The sequence below is a fragment of the Agelaius phoeniceus genome, chromosome 3 (assembly GCF_051311805.1).
Source record: "Agelaius phoeniceus isolate bAgePho1 chromosome 3, bAgePho1.hap1, whole genome shotgun sequence".
NCBI classification, from domain to species: domain Eukaryota; kingdom Metazoa; phylum Chordata; class Aves; order Passeriformes; family Icteridae; genus Agelaius; species Agelaius phoeniceus.
In genome coordinates this window covers 100,978,513-101,002,885 of record NC_135267.1, presented here as the reverse complement: position 1 = coordinate 101,002,885, position 24,373 = coordinate 100,978,513, and the positions used below count along the sequence as shown (strand labels likewise).

Below are 24,373 nucleotides of genomic sequence, written 5' to 3'. Positions count from 1 at the left end.
ATATTGAAACAAAGCTTCCCTGAGCTAAGAAGGCTGGATAGGGAGGGGATACCTTTAGACAGCAAAAATCATGAAGATTCAGGTGGTGTTTTACAAACTGCAGCAGGGGGTGGTGATGGCCTGTGGGTCATCTTCCTTAACCCTGGCATTTCTCTGGCCCTGTGAGGCCAGATCCTGCCCTGCCTGTCATGCTGGAGCTGGGCTTGCTGAGCATGGAGCACAAAGCTTGCTTTCTGGATTTTCTATTTTAAGCAGCTTCCGTCAGAGGTGAGGAGTTGAAAGTTGCCATGCCGACAGGGAAATTTCAGGCCCTAAAATAGTCAAAACTTGCTCCTGCATCATGTGAGTGTGTGTGTGTGCTTCCTGCAAGGGAGGCGAGGACCCAGCTAGGAGGGTGTAGGGAGGCTGAAAGGGTGCAGGGAGGGAAGCCATCATCTCAAGAAAACATCTGTAGGATGCTATCTGTCCCCTTTCCTATACCTATAGGGTATCTGGATAAATTAAGCAGCAGTGGGAAACAGACTGCATCAGCAAGGGGGGGGATCTAAATGATCACAGTATTAAAAACAACAGTTCTTCCAGTTTTTACTGTTACTGACACTGCTGGAGGTCTTAGGCACTGGATCTTGATAAGGAATTCAGTCCTCAGGGGGAGACATAGAGAGAAGAAGAAAATGAAAAGGGTGGTTTTTAAGAGGGAATATGTATTTCTCAAGGAGTTCTTGCAATGTGCTTGTGGAGCATTAGTGGTTCATCAGGATGTAAAAGATTTGCAGCTGTGTGCTGGAGATACCCAAAGGCTGCACCAAGCACTCAGGTGCCTCCTGTTGATCGTGGGCCTGAAGTCTCCTGACATGCTGGGCTAAATGGTCACAGATTTGCCTTTTCCTGCTGTTCAATCCCATTTCACCAAAAATTCCCAAATGTGGAATTTTTTAAACATTCTTTAAAACTGGAGTAGACCCTGAAGAAATGCTCAAAATATTCAAACCCATGACACAGATCTGCCAGTAGTTAGGGGGCATTTTTGTCCCTTGTACATGCTTGGGTGAGGTTATTATCCAGCCTCAGAGAAGCACGAACACAAATGCTGTTTAGACATCCCAGAATGAGGAGAAAATCTATTCCCTACACATGCCCTCACAAATGAACCCCGGAAGAGCCCACAAAGCTCCTTGCTGCATTTTGTCAGGGAGAAATCACAGTTCACCTTCCATTTCCCACATTCTGCTTTTTTTTCCTCCCTCCCTCTCTCCTGTTGTTTTTCCCTGCTCGCCCCTCCAGCCAGTTGTCGCTTTGCAGTCCACGCTTACAAATGTAATTTCTTCTGATGTATGAATATTTCACAAGCACTCCCTCCCTGGGGATGCTGCCTGTGAGGAGGAGGCAGCCTCTGTGGAGATGGAAACGGTAGCAAATGACAATCTTAATGAAAGATCTCTTCTCCAAGGGCGTCTCTGCAGAAGAGAACACCATCCTGCAAGAGCTCTCTGTTCACCAAAGCACGCCCTGCTCTCCAGCTGCTTGGATTGCCTTTGGCCATGGCTGGTGGATGTATAGAAAAATAGAGCTCAGTCTTTTCCCAGAATACACAGTTCTGTAGGCTTGGAGGGTCTTGGGATGCTCTGGTCTGAGCTCCTCATAAAACTGTTGGAAATATCTTCCCTTCTGTAGATGCAAAGTGGCATAACCCAGAGAGTGACATGGTGCTTTGGGTGAAATATTTTCCACTCAATGTTCAGACAGAGGATATTCATCACATAATTCCATCTATCCTGATACACATAAGTAGCTGATAACCAAATATGTATCTATTGCAAACAACAAATTAAGCATCTTCATTGAAGCATGCACATGGGTCCCTATTTCCCTGCACCATCACATCTCCATCCCCTCCCAATCTCCTTGACTATCCCTTCTAATCCTGCAGGCCACCCAGGGGGGTTGGCACCCACCTATGTATTTTACCAGACACTTGTGACCTCCAGACCCATCCAAAGTCTTTCCAGAAAGGTCTCCTCCTCACTGGATCTCCACTCACTTCAGCTCAGCTTTCTGTGACCCATCAAGACTCAGAATGGTACACAGACATAGATTGATGTAGACAATATTTATATCTCTATCTATATATATACACACACAGCTCACCCCAGCAGTATGTATATATCTGTGTGTATATATCTTACTGTATGTAGAGAGCTGCCTTATAGACGTCTGGCTCTCTTAGATCTCAGAATGGTCGATCTCAGATAAATATCTTTGTTACTGATGGGAGCAGCAAGCGCCGCCCATCCCGCGCAGCGGCCCCTGTGCCGTCTGTCTCTCCGACAGTGGGTGGCACTGTGCAATCAAAATAGCTTGGCTTTCCCTTTATTCCACTGCCTTCATCTTCCAGCCCGCTAAGGTTTGAGCCTGCGGGGCTCTGCAGGGACAAGGGAGGTCAGTACCGACAGCATCTGAAAGCTGAGGTTCATAGGATGGGAACTGGAGGATACTTCCTTATGAAAACCAGAAAGGGTAAATTTTCTCCAAAAGGCTGAGCTTGGTTTGAGCTATGCTCTTCATTACTTCTTCTATTATTTAAGAAACAGTAAGTGTTTATTAGGAAAATCAAGTAAGATTGCTGCTTCTCCCTCCCCTCCCCTTTTTTTTTTTTTAATGTGGAGAATAATTTCTAGTCTACTTTTCCAGGATGATGTTATTTTTTGACACTCCCTATCTTATGTACAACTTCAAATATTGCTCCTGATAAGAAGACGTGGAACTTGATTGGCATCTGTTGCAATAATTTTTATTTGGGTTTCACTTCTGTTAGAGGTGCAAGGGAGGTGGTTGAGCCTGACTTTTGCCTGCCCTAGTATTTTCTCATCAGCAAGCTTTCCCTAATTAACCCCCATTGCAAAAATTCTGCCAAAATGAATGGACCTCATGTGAAAAACAGTAAGAGTGTGGTTTGTGAGTCCCTGAGCAATGGCACAGTCACGTTTATCATGAGGGCAAAGGACACAGAAATGTTTGCCCGGACTGCTGGGCTCACCAGCTGGGCTGGACTCATATGAAAATGTTGTTCTCAAAAAAATTAAGAAAATTTCTGCAGTAATAGCAAACACTAAGCTGTATGGCAAACTGTATTTAAAAGCTGAATGGATTTTTTTTAAGCTAAACCACAACCTTGGCAGGGAAACCACAAGTTGATAAAGAAACAATGAGAAAACAACCATGTATTCATGACAAAAATGCAGAATCTCCTGACACTTCAAACCAAGACCAGGTTCCAAGGGGGCGCATGCAGCAGAGTAAAACCCAGTGTGTCGTGTTGGGTATAGCCCAAAGCAGAATTTCTCAGGCAGTGGCTGGTGAGTCTTTTCCCAGTGATACACGATACCAGGAGGTGTCAGTGTCTCCTGCCTCTGCTCTGTGTGCTTGCAGAGAGTTTATGGTAGGAGCTGCTCAGAGTTTGCAGCTCTGGGACTCTGGGATTTGTTCAATAGAAAGCTGCCCCTGCCTTAAGCAGAGGAATGGGACCAGCTTTCAACAGCAGCATGGTCCACAGAGAAAAGCAGCAGAGTTTATAGGGGTCAGTAGGGGAATTAAAACTTTTCTTTGGCTCTTCAAATAGAACAGGGGGGATACCCACCTGGGGGGATGTAAGTCCTGGCCTCACCCTACTGAAAATGATCCCAAAATAGGAGCAAAACACTTTAGTCAGGTGGCCCAAGTTAATGTGGTACCCTGCTGAAGGAGGGTTTGTAAAACAACAATGCATCATCTCTCTGGAGGGTATTTTATTCAAGGGCCCTTCCACTCTGTCAGTCTTGGCCAGTTCAACTTCCCTGAGGCAGATGAGGACCCAAGTGAGGAAACTGCAACACAAACATCTTCTGAGCAAAAACTGCTGTGTGACCCCAGGAGCTGCTGGTTGTGCCCGCAGCAGCTTGGGCTCAGTTTAGAGGACAGGCTGTGCCCAGCCTGGCACACTGACTGTGGACAAATCCATCAGCGGGGATATAAGCCATGCCTGGGCAATAAAATGCAAACAAAGTGAGACTGCTGAACTGGAAATGCTCAATGTCATGCAGTGGGGCTGTGCTGGTGCTGGCAGCCAGGAAGGCTTAGGGTGACCCTGCCTGTGGTGGTGACATGGGACCAAGCTTCTTTTCCCAAAGAGAGCACCCCCAGGACCTCAGAAAGCTACAGTTTACTTTGGAGATGTGCAGCAGCTAATGATTCTCTTAGATGTTTGGAGGAAGCCTTTGGAAGAATAACAATGCTCCTTTTGGAGGCCCAGACTAGAGAAAAGACTTTCATAGGGACTCAGAAACCCAGTCCCTACATGCAGGGAGAGTAGCAGATGGTCGTAAAATCCCTCTGAGGTGCAGTGAGAGGCTGGGCAAGCATACACAGGATTGGTGCCACATGGTGGACACTCACTGCAGACCCCAGAAGTGCGACACCACCAAAAGGACATGAATGTGCTGGGAGAGTCCTGCTTTTTCCACTTCCAGAAGATACCTCTTTGGCAACTGCAAAGCACACTCCACTTTTGCAGACTACAGCAGGTGACTTTTGTCTCAATGTCCACCTCAGGGGATGACAGCTGCTATGATGCTGGCTCGTGACCAATCCCAAACCCTCTGTGCACACAGTGTGTGTCTCCTTTCACAGCCATACCCTGCTTTTCTTTATTTTAAAGTAAATGATTCCGTGGGCTTTATACCAGCACTTCAGACTCTACAGTGTCTGTACATCAGTCAGATCCCAATGCAGTGTAGCTCCAGCAAGTTTCATCTTAGTGGGACTGGAGGGAAAAACAAGAGGCTCTTGTCCCAGGGGAGATGCCTGGGTGTGAGAAAACACCAGTTTCCCTGAGGCAGACTGACTTTGTACACTGCAGGATCCAAACAGGCAAAGACCTCACACAATGTCAGCTCCCCTGCTCCCTCTTGCAGAGGACCTGGGGCTCAGGGGGCCAGACCACATGGGCCAGACCTTCATCCTCTCCTTCACAGCATCTTCTCTGCTTGGGAGGGCAGTGCAATAGAACACTGAGTGACAACACCTGCTGCTGTGGTTGCTGTCCATATGCTTATGGGTTTTGTATATGCTGGTGGAAAAGCCAAAATCTGCACTGGTAGTGAAATCTGTGAGGTTTTATGGCAAGTCAGGCAAGTATGGCCCTGTCATCTATGTCAGAGCTGGAGGTGTCCTGTAATTTTCTAGAGTTTCCCCTGAGATTCCCCCCACCAGTCTCCCATCTTTCTTACTCCAATGGGAGCAGAAGCCCATTGCCCAAGATCTGTCCCCACCATCCCCTTCCCATACATCATGTGCCTCAGTTCCACGTGCCTTGAGTGGCAAAATGAAATTGTGCTTCTGGAGCTGGGAACTGTCAGGCTTTGCCCAGACCTGCGCCTGTCCGGTGCCCACACAGGTGGCAATGCTTGGAAAAGCCCAAGGCTGAAGCGCTTGGCTCAGACTTGTTCTCCTGGCTTTGCTCACCACCACTCCTCATCATGTGTGGACATTGTGGTTGGTGTGGCAGAGTCACAGCCCTGGCCTGAAGTCCTTGCCATCAATAAGATGCCCTTTATGAAACTATTTCAGCCAGGGTCATTTAATGAGAAGTGCTTTGCCCTGTTTTACCTCAGTCAGATGCCTCACTGGGACTGGCGGGAGCTTTGCTCCAGCGGGGCCAGTGTCTCATCCAGGAGCCAGAGGCTCTCAGAAGTGGCTTTTCTGAAATTAGTCTGCTTGTGACTCACAAACTTGTGTCTTGCTCTCAGATGAGAAAGAGAGATAGAGGAAGGATGGGTAAATAGGCAGACTGGTGCAAGTTTCATTCCAGGCTCTGCAAATTGCTTTAGCTACATTAGAGACGCTGGTGGTGGCTTTAGACAAGCAATTCCTGCCTGCTCCTTCCCTCTGAGCAGAAAATGAGAGGATTTCATTTCCTTACCAGGACCAAGGCACAGTGCTAGGAAGGGGAAATGACTCCTCCCTCTTGTGTGCTGTGGGAGCCTGAGAAGCAGCATGGCCATGAGAAGTGCACAGGGCTCCATCACTGGGGCTCCTGGGTTTGCCTGGGAAACCTTCACCGAAATCTGTTGCATTTCTCACCAGCTTTCCCACATGCCTGAGATCTGCAGGAGGAAACTCTGCATGAAGTAAGCAGCCACAGGGAGGAGTAGGCAAGGAGCCAGCAACAAGAAGCTGGGTAAAACTTCTTGTGTCCCATGTCCCTTCCTGCTGGATACCTGCTTCACACATGGTGAAGGAAAAGGTCCCAAGAAATTATTTCAGAATATGCACACGATTAAAAGAAAATTGTTGTTTTCCTGCTGGCTACAAGAGAGCCAAGAGTACAGCTACACACCTGGCTGCAACCTTTTAATTACTGGAAATTTGATTATTGGAAATTTGTATTTCACTGGATGCATTTAGAAATAATAGCTATATTTGCTAGTGAGGCTTCTGATACAGTGACAAGAGAAGATCCTAAGATACTTGTGGGGTTTTCATTTCTGGAATTGGTTTATCTGGTGTTAATGAAAATCTAAGTCCCTCCATTGCCAGTTGAAATTGTTTTTCATCGATTCCAGGTCCTGGGGAAGGGCCCAGAGTCATGAATATGGCATTTCCTGTCTGGGAGTTGGACCCATGTACCCTAAGTATGTGTGTGTACCCTCACGCAAACTAACACATCCCTTCTTGTTTATCTAGTTCAGCCTCTTGTGAAATACTTCTACCAGATTCTGTGCATTTTCAGCCCAATTGCTCTGAATTTAATTACCCAATCTCGCTAAAACTGTTTAAATGCAATTAGCCAATGCAATTATCCAATAATAGAATAAGTCCAAAAATTAAAAGCAGCAGAAAGAAAAAAGAGAGGAGGACAAACAAAAACAGAGGCATTTGCATCAGATTTTTAAAAATTAATTTTCCTCTTTTACAGTATGGTGGGAACAACACTCTGCAGCTAGAAAAAGATTGGTTTCAGAGTGGGAAAAAAACCAAACCCACCTTATGACTAGAATTCATTCTTTGAAAACAGTTTCCTGTCTGAAAATGCTAATGCAGGGAAGATTCTGTGCCATTTTCCCTGAGGTCCTCTTTGGGCCGCTGGAGGATGAGAGATGGTGTTGCCTTGTTCCACATGAGTGGGAACAACAGTGGTCAATGTCCCATGAAGAAAAATGCATCCAGAACCTGCTGGAGCTGGCTGGTGATGCTCTCCTGTGAAAGATGCTGAGGTCTGGGGGAACCATTTGGGGTTGAAGTGGGAACTTTGCTCCAGATGTGCGGACAAATGCTGTGTCATGCACAGCAGCAGCACCTCAAAAGTTTGCATCCCCCTTCACCCAAAATGGCCCTTCCAAGGACATCATATGGTTACTGACTCAGCCTTCCCTGAGAGGCCCTGAGGTTGAGGGCTACTGATCAGCTCAGTCCCTTTCTTTGCTGATTCCTCACCATTTTTCTGAACCATGTGAACAACCACATTAAACATCCAGACACCAAATGAACACGGCTCTCCCAGCTCAGTAATGGAGGTTATAAGCCAAATTAACAAGTCAAGACTTAATTCTATGTATTCACTTTTCATTCTTCATTTCACTAATTAAGCAAGAAACCTGGGTCATAAATTAATATGGTTAAAGCAATTAAGCAGCATAGAGTACACCCTTAACTGTACAGCGCATGTAACTGTGCAGATCATAGGTTGCTCCATCTGTGCTTGTTTGCTTAGCCCACTCTGGACAAAGTCCTAGTAGATTTTGAGCATTTAATTGTCAACTCTTCTTTTTTTACGGTTCATTGCTTGCAAGCCCAGAGATTGGACAGACATCTAGAGACAAAGGGCCAAATCCTGCCCCATCCTGTCCCACTGGGAATGAACTGAATCAACAAGACAGGCGACTGTGCTGCCAAGGGTGGGACATGGCAGTGCCCAGCCGCTCATGCTGCACTTTGGATTGAGCAGAAGTCGGAGGGATTGGTGTTTTATCATGGAGGAATTTCCTACTTCCAACCTACCTTGCAAGACCCACTACAGTGATCTCATGTCCCCATTAGTTTCCCCTTTTCAGCTCAGGCTGGATATCAAAATTTTTCCTGAACACTTTCTCTGTTTCCAGTTGGCAGCAAGGGGTGGCCAGTTTCCCATCACAGGACTCACAGGAGTCATCCCTAAGTATTATATCCTTGAGTATTACCCTCACATAGTTCATCCTTTTGCACATCCTGGAGAGCCCTTGCTGCTCCCCTGTCTTCCTGCTCAGTACCAGATCATTAAGGGACCAACTACTACCCAGCCACCACTTGCATAGATGTGCTGCAGCACCAGGGGGATCTGAACCCTTCCTGACAGTGCACACAGTCTCCTGACAAAGAAATTTTAAGAACACCTTCATTTAATTCTGGGGATGTAAAGCAGAGAGATCAAAGTGACTTGCACTTCCATCTCAGCCATTCATCTCCAGGTTGCACTGGGGTGAAAATGCCATGAGGCTTTGGTAGGCGAATCTCTGACCCTTCATTAGCTGAGCCCAGCTGAACATCTCCCTTCCTGCCTTGTTAGGTGCTGTGGCCCTGCAAAGGTAAGTCAGGATTTGAGATGAATGCAGGGAAGGAAGGGCAAACCTCCAAACACCAGTATTTTTCTGAGCCCCAAGGCTGTAGGTGAAGCAGTGCATCTGCTGGCTTGAGGTGGATATTGTTATTGGAATTTGGGATGCCTTTTGGATTAAGCATCACGCAGAACTCACAAGGCTCCACTTAGCTGACATGTCTGAGCTCTGCCTGAAAATCTCCCTGTCATTACTCCTAAAGCTGTCTTTGCCTCTCCTTTCTTTTCTGATTATTTTCATCCTGGCCAGTTGTAACACGCACCTCCCCGTTATGTTCTTCAGATGTGCTGCTCTGTTTTTACTTGAACTAAATAATACCCTGTGCTCTTTTCTCCCCCTTTCCCAGTGTTGGCTCTTCCCCCAAATTCCTTGTGCAGGCAGTTTGTTTTCTATGGTTTTGCTTCAGTTGAGTTTGGTTATTAAATGTGCTTTCTTCTTTCCAGGGAGACTCCTGGTCCAGCCTCTGAGCTGCTTTTCCAACACATGAAGTATTTCCGTGTCTTTCCTCCGCTCCAAAAAGTTTTCATTGTAATGTTTAAAAGGTAGCAGTAACTTTGGACACCTCTATTTCTGTCCCATTTTCTAAGAACACAAACTTTAGTTAAGGGTACTATGTGTGGGCATAGTTGCTGATTCCCTCACCACTTGAACTCATCAATGAAATTTAATGAAGTTGGACAGAGGGTCAGAGGGCTCAAAGACTTCAGGTTCTGAAAAGTCTCATGAATACATCTGAGTGAGCAGACAAGGAAGATGCTCTGTATTGCCTAACCAAATGGCAGAATAAACACTGATTTTTGGGCTAAAACCTCAAAAATATGATCCAAGGGTTCCAGTACCAAAGGCAAATTAGGAGCATGCACTTATTTTTCTTTCAAACCTCATGTTTTTGAAGCCATAAAGTCTCATGCTTTTAAACCCTTGGGTATGGAAATAGCCATGTTGGAGTCTCCTTGAAGCCAGGAGTAGTTAATAGATCATCTCAACCCCCAGAAGGTAGAGCCTCACCTCCTCCTTCCTGCTGGTTCCCTGCCATGCCATTCCTAGAGGCAGGAAAGCAATGCTCCCAGCCTGGAGCTGTGCTATTGCAGCCTGATATGTGATACAGGTGCCAGAGGGGACAGCATGGGACAAAGCAGATGAAGGAGCTGGGTGTACTGAGTAATCCTGGGCACGTCTCTTTACCTTCCTGTGCCTCCACTTCTCTACTCATCCTGCAGAAACTTTTGTTGGGTGGGGGTTTCCCTGGTGTGTCTGTACAGCACCTACTACTACAAGACTCCCACCAGGCTGAGCGTGCAGGGAGGGAGAACAACAGGTCCTAAAACAAAATAATTATGGGCACCTCAACTTCACAGGATCAGCTTCACTTTAGAGAGCAAAGAGCCTGTGTTGTAGGAGACATTGCTCTGGGGCTTTGTTCCTTGGATGGGTTCCCCTTGGCTAGGGTTTGTCTCACAGGCACTTGTCCCAAACAACACTGAGGAGATAAAAAGTTAAGGTGTGGTAAGAGAAAGAAATGTAAGAGCAGGCAGGGAAGGAAGGCAGAAAATGGGAGAGAGAAAGCAGGAGACAGCTCTCAGGTTTGCCAGAACAGATAGTTGCTGATTCAGGGCAAGACCAAAGCCCCAGCTTCCTGTGTGCACAGCCCCTGCGCAGGCAGCCAGCCTGCAGAGGGTCAGAACCGCTCCCCACCGAGGAGCACAGCTGAGAACAGCCACGTTTGCTACCTACAGTTCCCACACGAGCAGGCCCCTCAGCTGTGACCCAGCTCCTGCCTCCATGCAGACAGCTATTTACAGGATTTCAATGGGTAGGGCCGAAACGACTCCATGTCCAGAGCTGCCACTGCCAAAGGAAGGAGACGGGGGTCTTTGCAAAGGGCTTTAATAATCTCTCTGTTGCTCTGGCTGGCAGTTTTCGGCAGGCATCCCACATTCTTCAGCAGCCCTTTCCTTAGCAATGAATAGGCTTTTAGCACACTCTTATAATGGTTTCTTTTCCTGTGGCACTCAGAAAAAACTTTCAGTGTGCTCCAGCAGCCGTCTCTGCTGCCTCTCCTTATCCACCAGAAAGATGTGATGGCTCTGCTCAGCATATCCTCTGCTGCCAATAGAGCCACTTTGTCACCTCTGAAAAAAGGTGGTGTGTGAGCAAGTAGTGGAGGGTGGTTTTGCCCCTCTTCACTTTTCTCAAAGCTCCTTTGCAAGCTGAGGGTAACAAGGCTCTTCACCTCTTCACCTTCCCCTCAGAAGCACATGTGTCCCACAGATCAGCAGCCCCAGGGCAGGATCAGGGACTTCACCCTGGGGCTGCCTCCCTGCTCTGTGGCTGCACTGTGCCAGAGGTGAATTGCACTCCCTGATGCAGGTCTTGGCTCTGACCTCAGGCAGGTGGAACGTCCACACTCCTCCTGCCTTGTTTCTTTTATCTTAATTCCCAGCTGGGCTATTACTCCAAAACCTGCAGTAACAGGAGTGTTACATAGTCACAGTGGTGTGTAATGTACTCCACACAGGTATGTTGTTGTTTGTTTTGTTTCACCTAATATAATGATTTTATGGTTTTGATAATGATGCTGCTTCATTAGAGAGCTAAAATTGCTTCAGTTCAGGCAAGTAAAAGGGCATTTGGAGCTCCCAGCAGGTATCCCACACACCTACAGTAGCCCAGGCAGCTTTGAAAATTGTACAATAGATAAAGTAAGCTCAGATTTTCAAAGGTTTTGAGATCACTGAGAACTACAAGCCCCAGAAAAACATCAAGTACCTATGTACTTTCCTAGGTCTAGCTAAGAAATGTGTCCGAAACTGTGGAATTCAGCAGCAAAAAGCTCATTTTCCACAATGCAAACATGTTGGGAGAAAAGGGAGAGAGTAGCAATGCAACACCCTGCTGTGATGTTGAAGACTTTGAGGTTATTTTCATACTAACCTGCAGACTCATCACACACGTTTCTGTGTTTCTCCTTTCTTTTGAATATGCATTTACTGTTTGCCTGAGATATATGTGACTGCCCTGTATCTCCACATATTTTATGGGTCTTTTCAGGATTAAAGGGAAAATCTGCATCAGCCCTTTCTCCCAGATCAGGAGAACTACTTTGTGAGTCACACAGAGAGTTGGGACAGCAGTGAGCATAAAGGTAAGTTTTAGCCAGGTACATTGGCACATCCACTGGGAGATGTGTCTCTGCTTGACTCCATATAGTCCCTCATTAACAGCACTCGATTCCAACATGCAATTCCACTGAATATTTTGCTGAGGGGTAGAAATCGCACAGGAAGTGTACTACTGTGAGTTTCCAAAAAAATGGGCAGGTTGGCTGAAGAGCAACCTCGCTGAGGAGCTGCCTGAGATTATCTCTGAGCAGAAATTCAAGGACTGAGCCTCAGAGACCTACAACCTTATTAGACTCATGAGCCTAATAATGTCTCCTGAGCCAGAATGCCAAATTCCTTTCTTCATGAAGGAGGGAATTGCACTTGGTGGCTGAACAGCAGCCTTGGATGACAGAGGCAAAAGGCTGTAAAATCTTCTTAAATCTGTATCTCACGGACTGTAGCAAACATGGAGATTTTTAGTGGATGCAGTCCTGGTAGATACCTGTCTCCACCAGGAGAGGTGCAGAGGGTAACAGAAGCATACAGTGAGCTCTGCAGAGGGTTAACCACTTCTCTGGAAAAGAGCTGATGGTGTTAAAAACCACAGCAGCCAAATTTACTGGTGGAAAATTAATGGAAGGCTTTTAAATCAAAGGACCACCTGGAATTATGCAGATTGTTGGATACTTGGAAAGTATTCTCTGAAAACACCACTTTCTTGCTTTGCTTACCCTTGTGTTCTTTTCCAGTTACTTCTCAGATGTGCTTGGTCCCCACATGGGCTCCCACAACTCCTTGGTGTGGCCACTGTCACATCCTGCAGTGAACTGAGGGCATGGGAAGGCAGCCTTACAGTGGACAAAGGGCAGCTGCCTGCTCCCCTATGTTTCTTGGCAGAAGTTTTGTCATTCCTGTTTGCTGTCATCCCAGTTTACTGTCACCCATAATCAGGGATACAGTATTCATTGTCATACTGTAATCAGGGATAAAATATGTAAGGATAGAGATTCTCCTTGTTGTTTCTAGCCACTGAATCACAATCAGCGTTCAGAAATTGCTCACGCTTTTTTTTTCCCCCTAATGTGGCTTTTTGTAGCATATGCCATACAACTGATGTGAATCAATGCATGCTCTGCTTGTGTATGGATCCTTGAATGCCAGGCAAACCCTCAGATGTCCAACTTATCCATCTCCTGCCAGTGGCAAGGCACTTTGTCAGCCCACTACCATGGGAGAAATCAGCAGGCACTTGGAGCATTTTCAAGCTCTTCATTCAAGCACACTTCCCATGGCTGAGACGCTCTGGTCGCTTCCCTCGCCTCTTCGGTAGCAAAGCTTCACTGCTTGTTTTCAGATCAGCTCAGCTTGTTTTGAAAAGCCTGACCCTGAATTTCCCCCACCAGCTAGAGGCAATGTCCCCTGCTAGGACAGGTTGTCACATATCCAAGATCTTGAATGTCTCTTCTTGTTCTTGCCCTTTTTTCCTACTTTTCCCTACTTTTCCTTGATTTAAACTCAAAGAAAAACCTCTGGGAGAGCTTATGAAGGAAAAAAAAATTCTACTATTCTTGGGGGGTGGCTGGTTTTTCTTCATGTTTTCATATTATAATAGTTTTGAAAAAGGGAACAACGCACACAGTTTAAAAATTACTCTTGCCTCAGTATAACTTTGTTTCCAGAGCCCTCAAAGGATCCTTAGAGTAAACAAGGTATGTGTGTGTGGGTATTATTCTATATTTTTCATCTTCTTTCTGGTAAAACTGCATGTACCTTTGAAGGATAAAGTTAAATATTTACCCTAGGTCAACCATCCCTGTCTGCAGAGTTTATATTTTGTTGGAGTTTGGGCAAGCAAGTGGTATTTGCAAAATTCCTTGCCTGCCTTTGCTATTAAAAATGCATTTACAGACGACATTTTTTTTCCTACTCAGAATATTTTTGATCAGGTGTGAGCACATACCCAGCCTGGAGAAATGCTGAATCAACATGTGACACTGTGGTAGGATTGTGTTTGGGACCGTGTTATTTCAGTTGCTGGCCAAGAACCTAAATGAAGCAGGACCAGAGCAATATTCTTTGGTTCTGTCATCACAGGAGGCCAGGGGTTTTTTTCTGTGGTTTCAGATGTCTTGAAATCTGGCTCATTCTGGTAAATCCAGGTAACTATGCATGGGTGGCTAGTCCTGCATCCAGCTTGCAATGAGGTGAGCAGGCCAGGGGCACTGGGAAGAGCTGAGGAACACATCTCATGTTCCTCCCAGATGCAGACATAGAGGATTTCTGCAACGGGGCTGGAGTCGCTCCAAATTGCTCGGCATCCCAGGCCCAACAAAGTCTTCTTGCCAAACTAAAGTCTGCATACCAAGAAAGTGCTCTAGGCCTTCCTGCCTCAGCTCACGTGCTGTGCCTCTTCTGAGGACTTCATTTTGCTCAGTAGAAAACAAGAACTCTTCCATGTGCTCTTCATGAATCCTCCTCAGAAAAAGGCCACATTGTAATATAGCCCCTTAGGACACTGCAGGCTGCCCAGCACATCTCTGTTGGGAAGTTTGAGAGCACCTTTACTCAGACTTGTCTTGAAAAACACGGCTACAAAATACAGCCCCTTCCTGCAGTCTTCCCTTTCATCTTGTTCCCTCCTCCCCGCCATGCCTTTGAGGCATCAGTCTTCAAACTACTTCAAATCAAAGCAGTTGCAGGAGATGACTGATGGATGACTTATCTGGAATCCTGCTGATGTTTCTATTGGGTCTCCCAAAAGCAGAGAGCAAACAGCAGCCACAAAAAGATGCAGATGACCTTGCCAGTCTTAGGAAGAGGGAAATAGCAGCAGGAAGACGGGGAAAGCAGAGATGGCACAATGAGTGTTCTCTGCACTCCTGCTGCTATGCAGGTTTGTAGGAAATGTGGCCTGAGGGCTACTCTAACCTGTGCTAGCTGCTGAGACTTGTATGTATCAGGCATGAGACTCAGGGAGCTGCAATCAGCTCTTTGAAGGCCTTCCTCTCTTTCCTTAGCAAAGAAATTCAAATTTGATTTCTTCCAGTCTTTGTGTTGACCTTCCACAGGTGTGAGAAACAATCACCTCTGTTTCCTAGGGGCATTAAAATCCTACATTTCCAGTGTGTTATTATCAGCGTCCATCTGCACTGATGTGCAGATGAAACATAAAGGGACCTGGTTCCCTTACAGCCATTAAGATTTTTTCATTCCTTTCACTGAGGCTGGAATTTCAAATACCTACCATCAAAAACCGGTATCAAGTTGAATTTGACTGGAAAACAGCATGACATCTTCCTTCTGGGCCAGTGGTGAAAACTATATTGGCTGTTTTTTCACTGAAAGTAAAAGGATTAAAAAAAATTTCTTTAAAAGTAACTGGATTTTTTTTCTGGTTGTTTTGTTGTTGTTGCCTGTTCATGATCCCTCTGCTGATTTCTGGAGGAAGCACCCTAGCCCTATGCAGGTGAAAGCCACTTAAGCCAAAAAAAAAATCTTCAAGTTCCAAGAGGGAAAGTCGAAATCCCTAATTTAGAAGCACCAGAGGGGTGGACATTGGGAACAGGCAGACTCTCACTGGAAATCTCCCAAGATCTACAAGCGCTGAAATGAAAACATGACACAATGGATCAGTCAACGATTACTACTGAATAAGCCAGCGGGCTTTGGGGTTAATCACTTCAGCCATCCATGAACTCTCACAGGATGGAAAAACAGTTAGCATTGCCTAGAACATCTTTGGGATGATGTCCATTTGTACAGTGGGAGGTTCATGTGCTCTGTTGTCTTCTTGTTGGCAAAAGCATTGTCATCTGGAGATATGTCAAGAGAGGAAGGATAACTGTTTGGATCAGTATTTGAATTAAACAGTCAAGAGAGGGGGAAAAAGGAAGGGGAAATTAGGAGGAATTCTCATGGTGTTATTGACGAGGAAGCTTGACACCAGCATCCCTATGTCAAAGTGTTGTTTTGGAAAGGTTTGCTATCACCAAACAGCCTCAGCATGGGTTCAAGAACTTTCACTGGGATCTACAGTTCTGGGGGTGTGTGTTCCTGCAGGCCCCCTGGCTGTTCTCATGGCACTGCTCTGAGCAAGGTGAGTCCCACAAGGACACAGGGGGATACACCAAGAGAGAAGGAGTCCACTGTCATATGGTGGAAAAGGTTTTGTGTTGGTTCTTGCACTGGTCTCATACATGTGCCGCTATCAATGAGTTTTCTGATTTAATACATTCTTCTTGTTTACACTTTCCTGAATTTCTCCCCTTGCTTTCAGTTTGCTCAAGGGAACAGCATTTTTGTTTGTTGTTTGGTTTTAGAATCTCTTCTTGTCCGAAACAAGGAATAGATTTCCATAATTTTATATTTATTTTATAATTTTCTGTTGTAATTTCTTTTCTGCTTTTCTCTTTCCCTTTCATGGGTAAATTGAAAGAAAAAAATGTGAGATCAGGAGTGAAGGACAGGGAAAAATGCAAGGATAAAATGAAGCATGACATTTTCACAAGGACCACTCTGAAAATATTAATTAAAAACCATTTTAGAAATGCTTCTGGTGGAGAAAGAAACAATTATGTTGGACAGTAACTTGTTCATTAATCACAAACCTATTTGCAGAAAAAAATTCAAACCTGATTTTAAAAGATCTTCGTAATTTTTTTGTTCTTTTTGAGGTTTGTGGAATTGTATGTCTTTAAAAGTGTTTGCAGATACTTGTTTTCCTGTTTAGTCTGTTTCCTATATCTGTTGATTTGATGGGACATTGATTCACAGACTTCCACAAACCAAGTGTTACTCAAAGGGAAAGTAATCAAGGAAAAAAATACAAAATCAATAAGAATGTGCTGTTATCATGAGTCTAATTTCAGAGCAAAAGCGAATCAAGAATTTTCATCAAGGTCTAAAGTGGATGGTTGTGGACATAGCTGCTTGTCAGTGGTGTTGTTACCTATTTACACACAAACAATTCCCAGGAGCTCCATGGTATAGCGATCTTCAGGCCTATCCATGAGATTGGAAAACAGAAAAGTCTTATTAAATCGGGATTATTGTTGCATCACACCCTGTCAGTCACCTTAATTAGTGCAGTCTACTCGAAAAGCAGATGTGTGGCTGGCTGTTTTCACAGCGTGTTTTCTGCTAGGCTGTGCTTTGCTGATGTCAAGGGAATGAGCTGAAATGGAGCTCCTGACAGAGTCCAAACACCAGCTGGAACTCCTGGAAATGCCCTTGTGAGCAAACATGACACTGGTGCACCCACAAGGCTCTTCTGGGTTTGAAAGCCCCAAGTGTCCTTTTTCAGCTCTGTGTATCATCACTGACATTGTCTGCTCCTCAGACAACCAGCTTGTGAGGTGAGACATGGGTTCCTCAAGGACGGGTGCTCAGAGTCCCTGGATGAACCCATGGACCTGCTGAATGGCTTCGACAATGTAGATGGGGACACAGACACAACCTGTCCTGGTCCAGAGCGGCTCCTGCCTCCATGAGAGATTCCTGGAGAGGAGAGGGGGACACTGAGGCCACAGGTGAACCCCACCGATGGGGACAATGTGTGAGTTGTGAAGAATTTGAGGGGGTCTCTGAATGGACAGGTGAGCTGTGGGAACACTGATAGGGATGTATGCAAACCATGGGGACACTGAGGGAGACTTGTGAGCCGCAGGCACACTGAGGGGATGTGATTGAACCACGAGAACACGGAGGGGGACATGTGCAAACTGTAGGGACATTGAGGGGGCATTTGTGAACTATGGGGACTGCAGGGGTGTGTAGGAACTGTGATGATACCAAGGGGGGACAATGAGGGGACACGTGTGAGCCACGGGGACATGGACACGAACAGAGGGGACACATGTGAGTCCTGGGACACTGAGGGGACAGGACTGAGGGGACACGTGTGAGTTATGGGGACACTACGGCGGTGTGTACGAACAGTAGGGATACTGAGGGAGGACAATGGAGGGACAAGTGTGACCCACAGGGACACAAAGGTGGACGGGAAGGTGATGGGGAAATGTGTAAAACGTCGGGAGACACGCGTGATCTCTGGGACACCGCGGGGACCCGGAGGGGCCTTCAGGCCCCGGAGGGGCCTCACGACGAGGGGACGTGGGGGAGGCAGCCCGGCCCCTGAGCCTGCGATGGCGCGGAGCCAGGCCAGGCCGGGCAGGCACGGGGCGGGTCGGGGGCTGCGCCCTCCCTCCCCCGGGCGGGGCCGGCGCCGCTCCCGGGCCTGGGCGGGGCGGGCCCGCCGCTCAGTCCGTGCCTGGAGCGCCGCACGCTAGCGGCACACGCGGAGCCGCTCTTCGGCGCAGCATGGAGGAGGCGGCGGCGGGTGAGGGCAAGGCGGGCCACGGCCGGAACGGCCATGCCGAGGGCCCGGCGGCCGAGGAGCGGCGGGGCGGCGGGGCCCGGCTGCGGGGCTGCCGCGGGTTCCTGCGGCGCAACGCGCTGGTGCTGCTGACGGTGTCGGGGGTGGTGGCCGGCGTGGCGCTGGGGGCCGCCGTGCGCAGCGCGGCGCTGAGCCCGGCACAGGTCTCCTACCTGGCCTTTCCCGGGGAGCTGCTGCTGCGGATGCTGCGCATGGTGATCCTGCCGCTCGTGATCTGCAGCCTGGTGTCGGGCGCCGCGAGCCTGGACACCCGCTCGCTCGGCCGCCTGGGTGGCATCGCGGTCGCCTATTTCCTGGGCACCACGCTGCTCGCCTCCGGCCTCGCCGTCGCCCTCGGCTTCATCATTCGCCCCGGCGCCGGTGCCTCCGCGCTCAACACCCAGCTGGGGCTGCCGGGCGCGCTACCCAAGAGCAAGGAGACGGTGGACTCCTTCCTCGACCTCATCAGGTGAGGCCGCCCCGCTCCCCTCCTTCCCCCGCCCTCCCGCCGCCGGAGGATGATGACAGACCCGGCAGTGTTGCACGCTGCAGCCGGAGAGTCCTCCTCCCCCTTCTCAACCTCCTTCATCTTCTTGTCCTCCTGCATCTTCTCACCTTTCTTTCTGCACCTTCCCCTGATTTTTCTCCTTCTCCTTAACCTCCTTCTTTATCTCCTTCATTTGACCATCCTCCTCATCCTAATCCTGGTTTCTCCAGAAACATGGCTCTCTGCCCAAGTACCCGCAGCCCGGTCAGGTGTAGGGCTTGGTGCTCTGCTTCTCTCCGCTTTGTTTTTAATTTTGCCTGGGTGGCTGTAAGGATGAGTCGAGGCTTGCTCAGAGTTCTGGGTGCCTAGGCCCGTTTTTGGTTCTGCCTGGAGGGCGAGCGGCTCCTGGGTGCCGGCTGCGGGGCAGGCTTTCCCTGGCACCTTCCCCTGCCCTGCTGCCTGTTGTTGCCTGTCTCCTGCAGGCAGGGCAGGGCTGGGCAGCTCTTCTCATCCCTCACACACACTTTTTTCTTTAATTCTTCAGCACTTTACCAAGTCTCCTCACCCAAATGACTGCCTGCCTCTTAGAGTGCCCTCCCATAGATGTGCACGTGGAAACGCAGCCCTGTAATTCCATGGAGGACATACCCTAAACATAGTCCAGTGTAAGGATGCTCTGTAGGTTCGTGAGCTTCCCTTCTTACCTCTGCATCTTTCAAAGACAAGACTTGCATTCCCCAAATCTATCTGGAAACAAGGCTTCCACTTCTAATCAGATGATAGTGTTTAGTGTATCCTTATTCCTCCTTGCAAAGTTGCGAACTTCACCTTTTTTGTTTTTCTCAAAGCCCATGTCTTGTTGAGATCTGTCTGCCTTTTTAAATAAGATAGGAGCACACAGACAAAGGAGGCAGTCATCCAGATGGTGCTTTGAGTATTGGGCTTCCAGCTGCATTTCCTTGTGCTTTGCACCCAGGTACAAACACAAGAATAAGGGAGGTGACCTGTGTGTGTCACACCGAAGTGGCTGGAAAGTTGAGCTTAGTCGATATCCCAGTAATTACAAAACTGAGTGGTTTTTTTTTTAATTATTTTGATTGTTTGCTTTGCTTTTATGAGTCCAGTTTTTCAGCTGAAATATGTTTTGGCTCTGTCTGGACAAGTGGATGTCTCAATAAAGATAAAAAAATTTCTAAATAAAAAAAGCCCGACCCCAAATCCAGAACTGTATTTACAAATTCAGGTTAATGTCCTTTTCTCCCCCTGAGACAAGTATGTCCCCTTTGGATAGAAAGTAAGTCTGGTTTGTTCCTTTGGCAGCCATGTGCTCAGTGTCCTCAGCTCACCTCTCCCTCTCTTAAGAACCAACAATTAAGGACCTTTCTTAAGGACCAGCAGTTCCTGACAGCATGTTAAGAAGGAATAGCAGGAAAACGGGAGTAGGTAGTCTGGCTGTGGTGGTGATTTGTTGTTGAATGGAGGGGAGGGAGGTGAAGGAAAATTGCCAAAAAAAAAAAAAAAAAGGAGTAGTTACACCTGGGAGAGTTGGGAAGATGCCTGTAGTGGTGGCTGCCCCAGTGCATCCTGGTGTTACATCCCTGTGTCACCTGGCAGCATGGAGTAGGATGGAGTTGAGGAACAGGCCAGGGATGTTCCAGTGAGCTTCAGGCTGTGGGTAATATCTAAAGTTCAGAGGAGACAGCTGTTTCTTGGTCTGGTCTGTAAATGCAGGTTTAGAATTCATCTTCAAAGGGGTTATGATGGTGATGGGATTGAGTCTCTAATTCCAAAGTAGAGCTCATAATGATGAGGCTTGGGTAAAGCATGGTGGGTTGCAGAGGAGTTTCCTTCTTGGAGGTGAGGGGACAGTAACTTTCCCTCAGTAGTGCATGTATGGGGGGCTGTGAATACAGCTTTTTCTTGAAACCCCAGAGAAGGGCTGTTGCAGCCACACTGTTGGGCTGTCAAGTTGTTACAGCAGTGACATTGAAATCCAGTCCAGAAAAGTTGTGTTTGGACACAGCCATCACTAAAGCTTTCAGTCTTAGCACAAATCCCTGACAGACTGAGGGATGGAGACAGTATGTGATTTTCAGGAAATAAAATCTCTCTGCTGTGTAATGTTTTTCTTTTAACTGTTCTTGAAAACCTGGGTGTTCTGGTTTGAGCACTGAACCTGGCCCCTGCTGTGATGAAGGGTAAACTAATTTTGAGATAACAAAGCCGTGATTCTATAGGGCATGGAGGGTCGAAATGATTGCTTTTTGTGTGGGTGGGTCTTACAGCATCCTCCTCTTTGCTTCTCCTTTTATCTCATTTGGCCATGAAACTTTCTGTTAGATGCAAGAAAACTTTGTTTTCAGTGTAGCACAAGACTGTGTCCTTCAAGGCTTTGCTGCTGCTTGGTTTCAGAGGAGAGGTAAAAATGAGTTGCAGGTGGGTAAACTGAGTCCCCTATCAGCACTGAAAACCAATGACCCAAGGAAGAAACAGCAAAGAGGAAATCACAACTGTGTGTCACTATTTGGTTCTGCAAATCACTTCTGCCTTTGGGAAGTCTTTTAGGTAATGATTCAAGGTGTTGCTTTTCGTTGTTGCAGTGATGTTTGGAAGCCAGCTTAGTTCTTGGTTTTCCTTTTCAAAGTCTAAAGCTTCCCCACAAACATGCATGTAGGCATGGACAAATGACCTCTGGAAAAAAGATTTATCTTGGGCTTTGGTATCAAATGAATGATGACTCACTGGTGAACCCAAAGGCTGTCTCTGTTTGGTTTTGTCCATTGACCATAACCTCCAGGTCTGATTTGTCTGGCTGGAGGTGCTGGAGCACCCTCCTGGTTTCCCTTCTGGCAAGTGCTAGAGGCAAGCGAGCCCTGAGCATGTCTGGTCAGGGCTTAGGCACACTGTCCTCTGCCCCAGCCATGGGGTGGGGACAGCAAAGCTGCCCTGAGGTGCTTTTGTGCCCCGAAGCAGGAATGCTGATGGCTCCTCTCAGATCTGTCATGTGGGCAGCTCCTTGGAGCTTCCTAGAAATGAGCATGGCCAGAGGCAGTGATCATGGGAGGGGATCCAGCAAGAGTTCACAGCTACCTCCACAAGGCTGATGGCTTTAAAAAAGGCACCCAGAAAGTGGGGTGTTCCCTGAACTCAAGGCAGGATCTTAGAATTCCTTAAGTCTGTCAGCAGAAGATGAGGAGAGTGAAGGGAAATTTTGGAATTTCTGGGGTTTTCCCTAACTCATGTATTTGGTGGAGAAGATAAAGCAATAGAGAATAAAGAGAGCTTATGAGCTTGATTTTTGAAGTGGTTGGCAGCTGGAGGAAGGGGCTGGCTGGGATGTGGTGGGCTCTGGGCCTCAGCCCCCACCTGAGAAGGTGACACTGGGGAGAGCCAGCTTGGCTGTGCTTGTGCTCTGCATGTAACCAGGGAGAGGGAGTCCCAAGGATGGGACTCCAACCACCTGCTCACACAGCCCACCTGCAGCTTGTTGGAAAGCAGTTGGAACAGCAGGATCAAATATTTTGCAAGAATCTATTGATCTGTTAACACTTTTGATGGACAATTGTCACGACTGAATGTTTCAATAAGGTCAGAGTTTTGTTCTAACTCTGATTTGTATTTGCTGATTCAACAAAATTGAACAGTTTCACCTATTGATCCTGTCAAAATTTCCATAGTGGGTGATTGTGGCATTTCATTTTGGTGAGATCAATGTTTTGCTATCATTTTATACAAAGGACTTAAGCAGAGAATCTCACTCATCAAAAAAGGAACATTTCAACAGAGTGTTTTACATTTTTTTTTTAGTGGAAAAAAGGATCTGAAACAGGCTTTCTTTGCCCAATTTTGGGATGAAAACATGTTTTGCAACTGTGAAATTGGCCTTGGAGAAGGAAATTCTGTTTTTAATCCAACCCTAACTGTAAGAATCTGGGAAGGGAAGGAGGTAATCCCTTTTTTTTAATAGGGAGAGTGCACAGAGGTCCACACATCTGCCCCAAGCAGTAAGGTCAGGGTTTCCCAGTTTGCCAGGCAAGTCTGCAAAAGCTGTTTCAATTTTTTTGCTTCTCAATGCCCTTTCTGTCTGTCTGCCAGATGTTACCAGCGGAGCTGCCAAAGGGAGCATCCACACCAAGCTCATGCCTTTGCTCCCAGTATCTTCAGAGCCGTAGGGAAAGCAGACATGAGCACAGGGAGAAGCATCAGTTGTGTTTTGCTGGCTAGGCTGCAGAGCAGGTGGCCAGAGTGGCAGTGACCCTCTCCTGGGCACCAGCTGCTGCAGTAGCACTTGTTCCTTGTAGCCTTGGTCTTCCCAGTGAGTTACCCAAAACCAGCAGCCATGAAAGCCATCTCTAAAATCCCAGTGTGGAAAGACAGTAAAATGTGGCTGTTAGAGGGGAGGGGGGAGATGCCACCTGTGAATTCATAAATAGAATAAAAAGTGTCAAGGCAATGGCTGCAGTTACCCCAGGAGACCTGCTGACCTCTGGGTTTGAAGCTGATGGCTGGTTCTTAAAGTGAAGATAACTATCCCACTTTGCTTGTATCACTTTCTGAGTCTGGAATGAGTTCTGTAGGAAGAACTCTGTTTTCATTCATGTGCCTGCACTTTCTGGCAGAGCTTTTTTAGTAAAAGCCTCTGAGCATTTCTGCTCCTTTCATTTGTTGCCTTTTACAACTGACTCCCCCCAGTTACATTTTATTTTCCAAGCATCAAAAATACAGACTGGACCATTAAGACAAAAAATGTGTCAAATATCTGCTAGAAGTAAACACATTTTCAAGTTTCTCGTGTTAAAACGAATGCACACACTCAGAAATATGAGTATGTACAGGGCATGTGTTGTGCATCCACATATCAAAAAGCAGATGAAGAAAATTGCTGTGTGATGTTGAAGGAAAATCTTTGGACAGAAAAAAACCACAGGTACTGGAGGAATTCGAACTGGGCTCTGGCATTTTGCCACAGATGGCAATAAAGTTTCTGCAAGTGGACTTGTACCATTGAAAAAAACCCTGCAAACTGGAGATAACCAACACAGAATATTTTTTTGTAGACTTCCTCAAAAAAGTATGTTTTTCAACACCAAGGTTTTTGGCTTCAGAAGTGGAACCTTTTTGTAAGAAGCAATGTGAGAGGAATGCATAGTATTTTAGGGTTTCATTCCATTTGCCTGGATTTCCCTTCACGCTTTTGCTGCCGGAGCAAAGTTGTTTGCAGAGCTCTAGCAAGCAAATAATTTAGAAACAGTTGTTAATAATAATCCCTTACACATACAATGGAGGAGTTCCTGTGTAATCCTCATCCCGCTGGTGGAAAGATACAGGCATGTAAGGAAGAGAGCAATTTGACTAGAATATCAAAATGGAGAGGGAGGAGAGTTACAGCCCCCCTTTTCTTCATTTGCCAGCTCCAGGTTCCCTTAGTTGTCTGGGATTCCCAAGAGTGGATGTTGCAGCTAAACTAAAGATTTCTATTACAGCAGAAATACAGTGGGATCTTTTTGGGGAGTAATGGTCAATTTCTGACTGGTAGGAGCAGCTTTTCACAGGAAGAAAGGTGCATTTATCTAGCTGTGCACAGGGAGATGGTGTGATGAGCACAGTATTCAAGCAGGAAATACACACTTAACACCTGCCCTTGGTGCTGCTACTTTCTTGTTCCTGTTTTAAGAGGATCTGAGAAGAGTGCTTTTCACCCACCCTGTGTTGTGCAGTTACATGGAGGTTTCTTGGCTCAGCCCAGCTGTTGCTTCAGCCCCAGGACACAGCTGTCCCTCTT

At 46.9% G+C, this 24,373-nt stretch overlaps 1 protein-coding gene and 1 long non-coding RNA gene across 2 annotated transcripts in view; one reads left to right on the top strand and one right to left on the bottom strand.

Annotated features, from left to right (window-relative positions):
- Positions 1 to 3,110: 3,110 nt before the first annotated feature.
- LOC143693619 (uncharacterized) lies at positions 3,111 to 18,414 on the bottom strand. Its single transcript, XR_013181515.1, has 2 exons — positions 18,278 to 18,414; positions 3,111 to 17,227 (listed from the first exon to the last, which is right to left on the bottom strand). It is a non-coding gene; the product is annotated as an uncharacterized LOC143693619 (long non-coding RNA).
- Positions 17,976 to 24,373, top strand: part of SLC1A4 (solute carrier family 1 member 4) — a 25,253-nt gene continuing 18,855 nt past the window's right edge. The window contains exon 1 of the mRNA XM_054630606.2: positions 17,976 to 18,573. Coding sequence (XP_054486581.1) covers positions 18,050 to 18,573 — 524 coding nt within the window. The 5' untranslated portion in view covers positions 17,976 to 18,049. The remainder of the gene's footprint in view (positions 18,574 to 24,373) is intronic.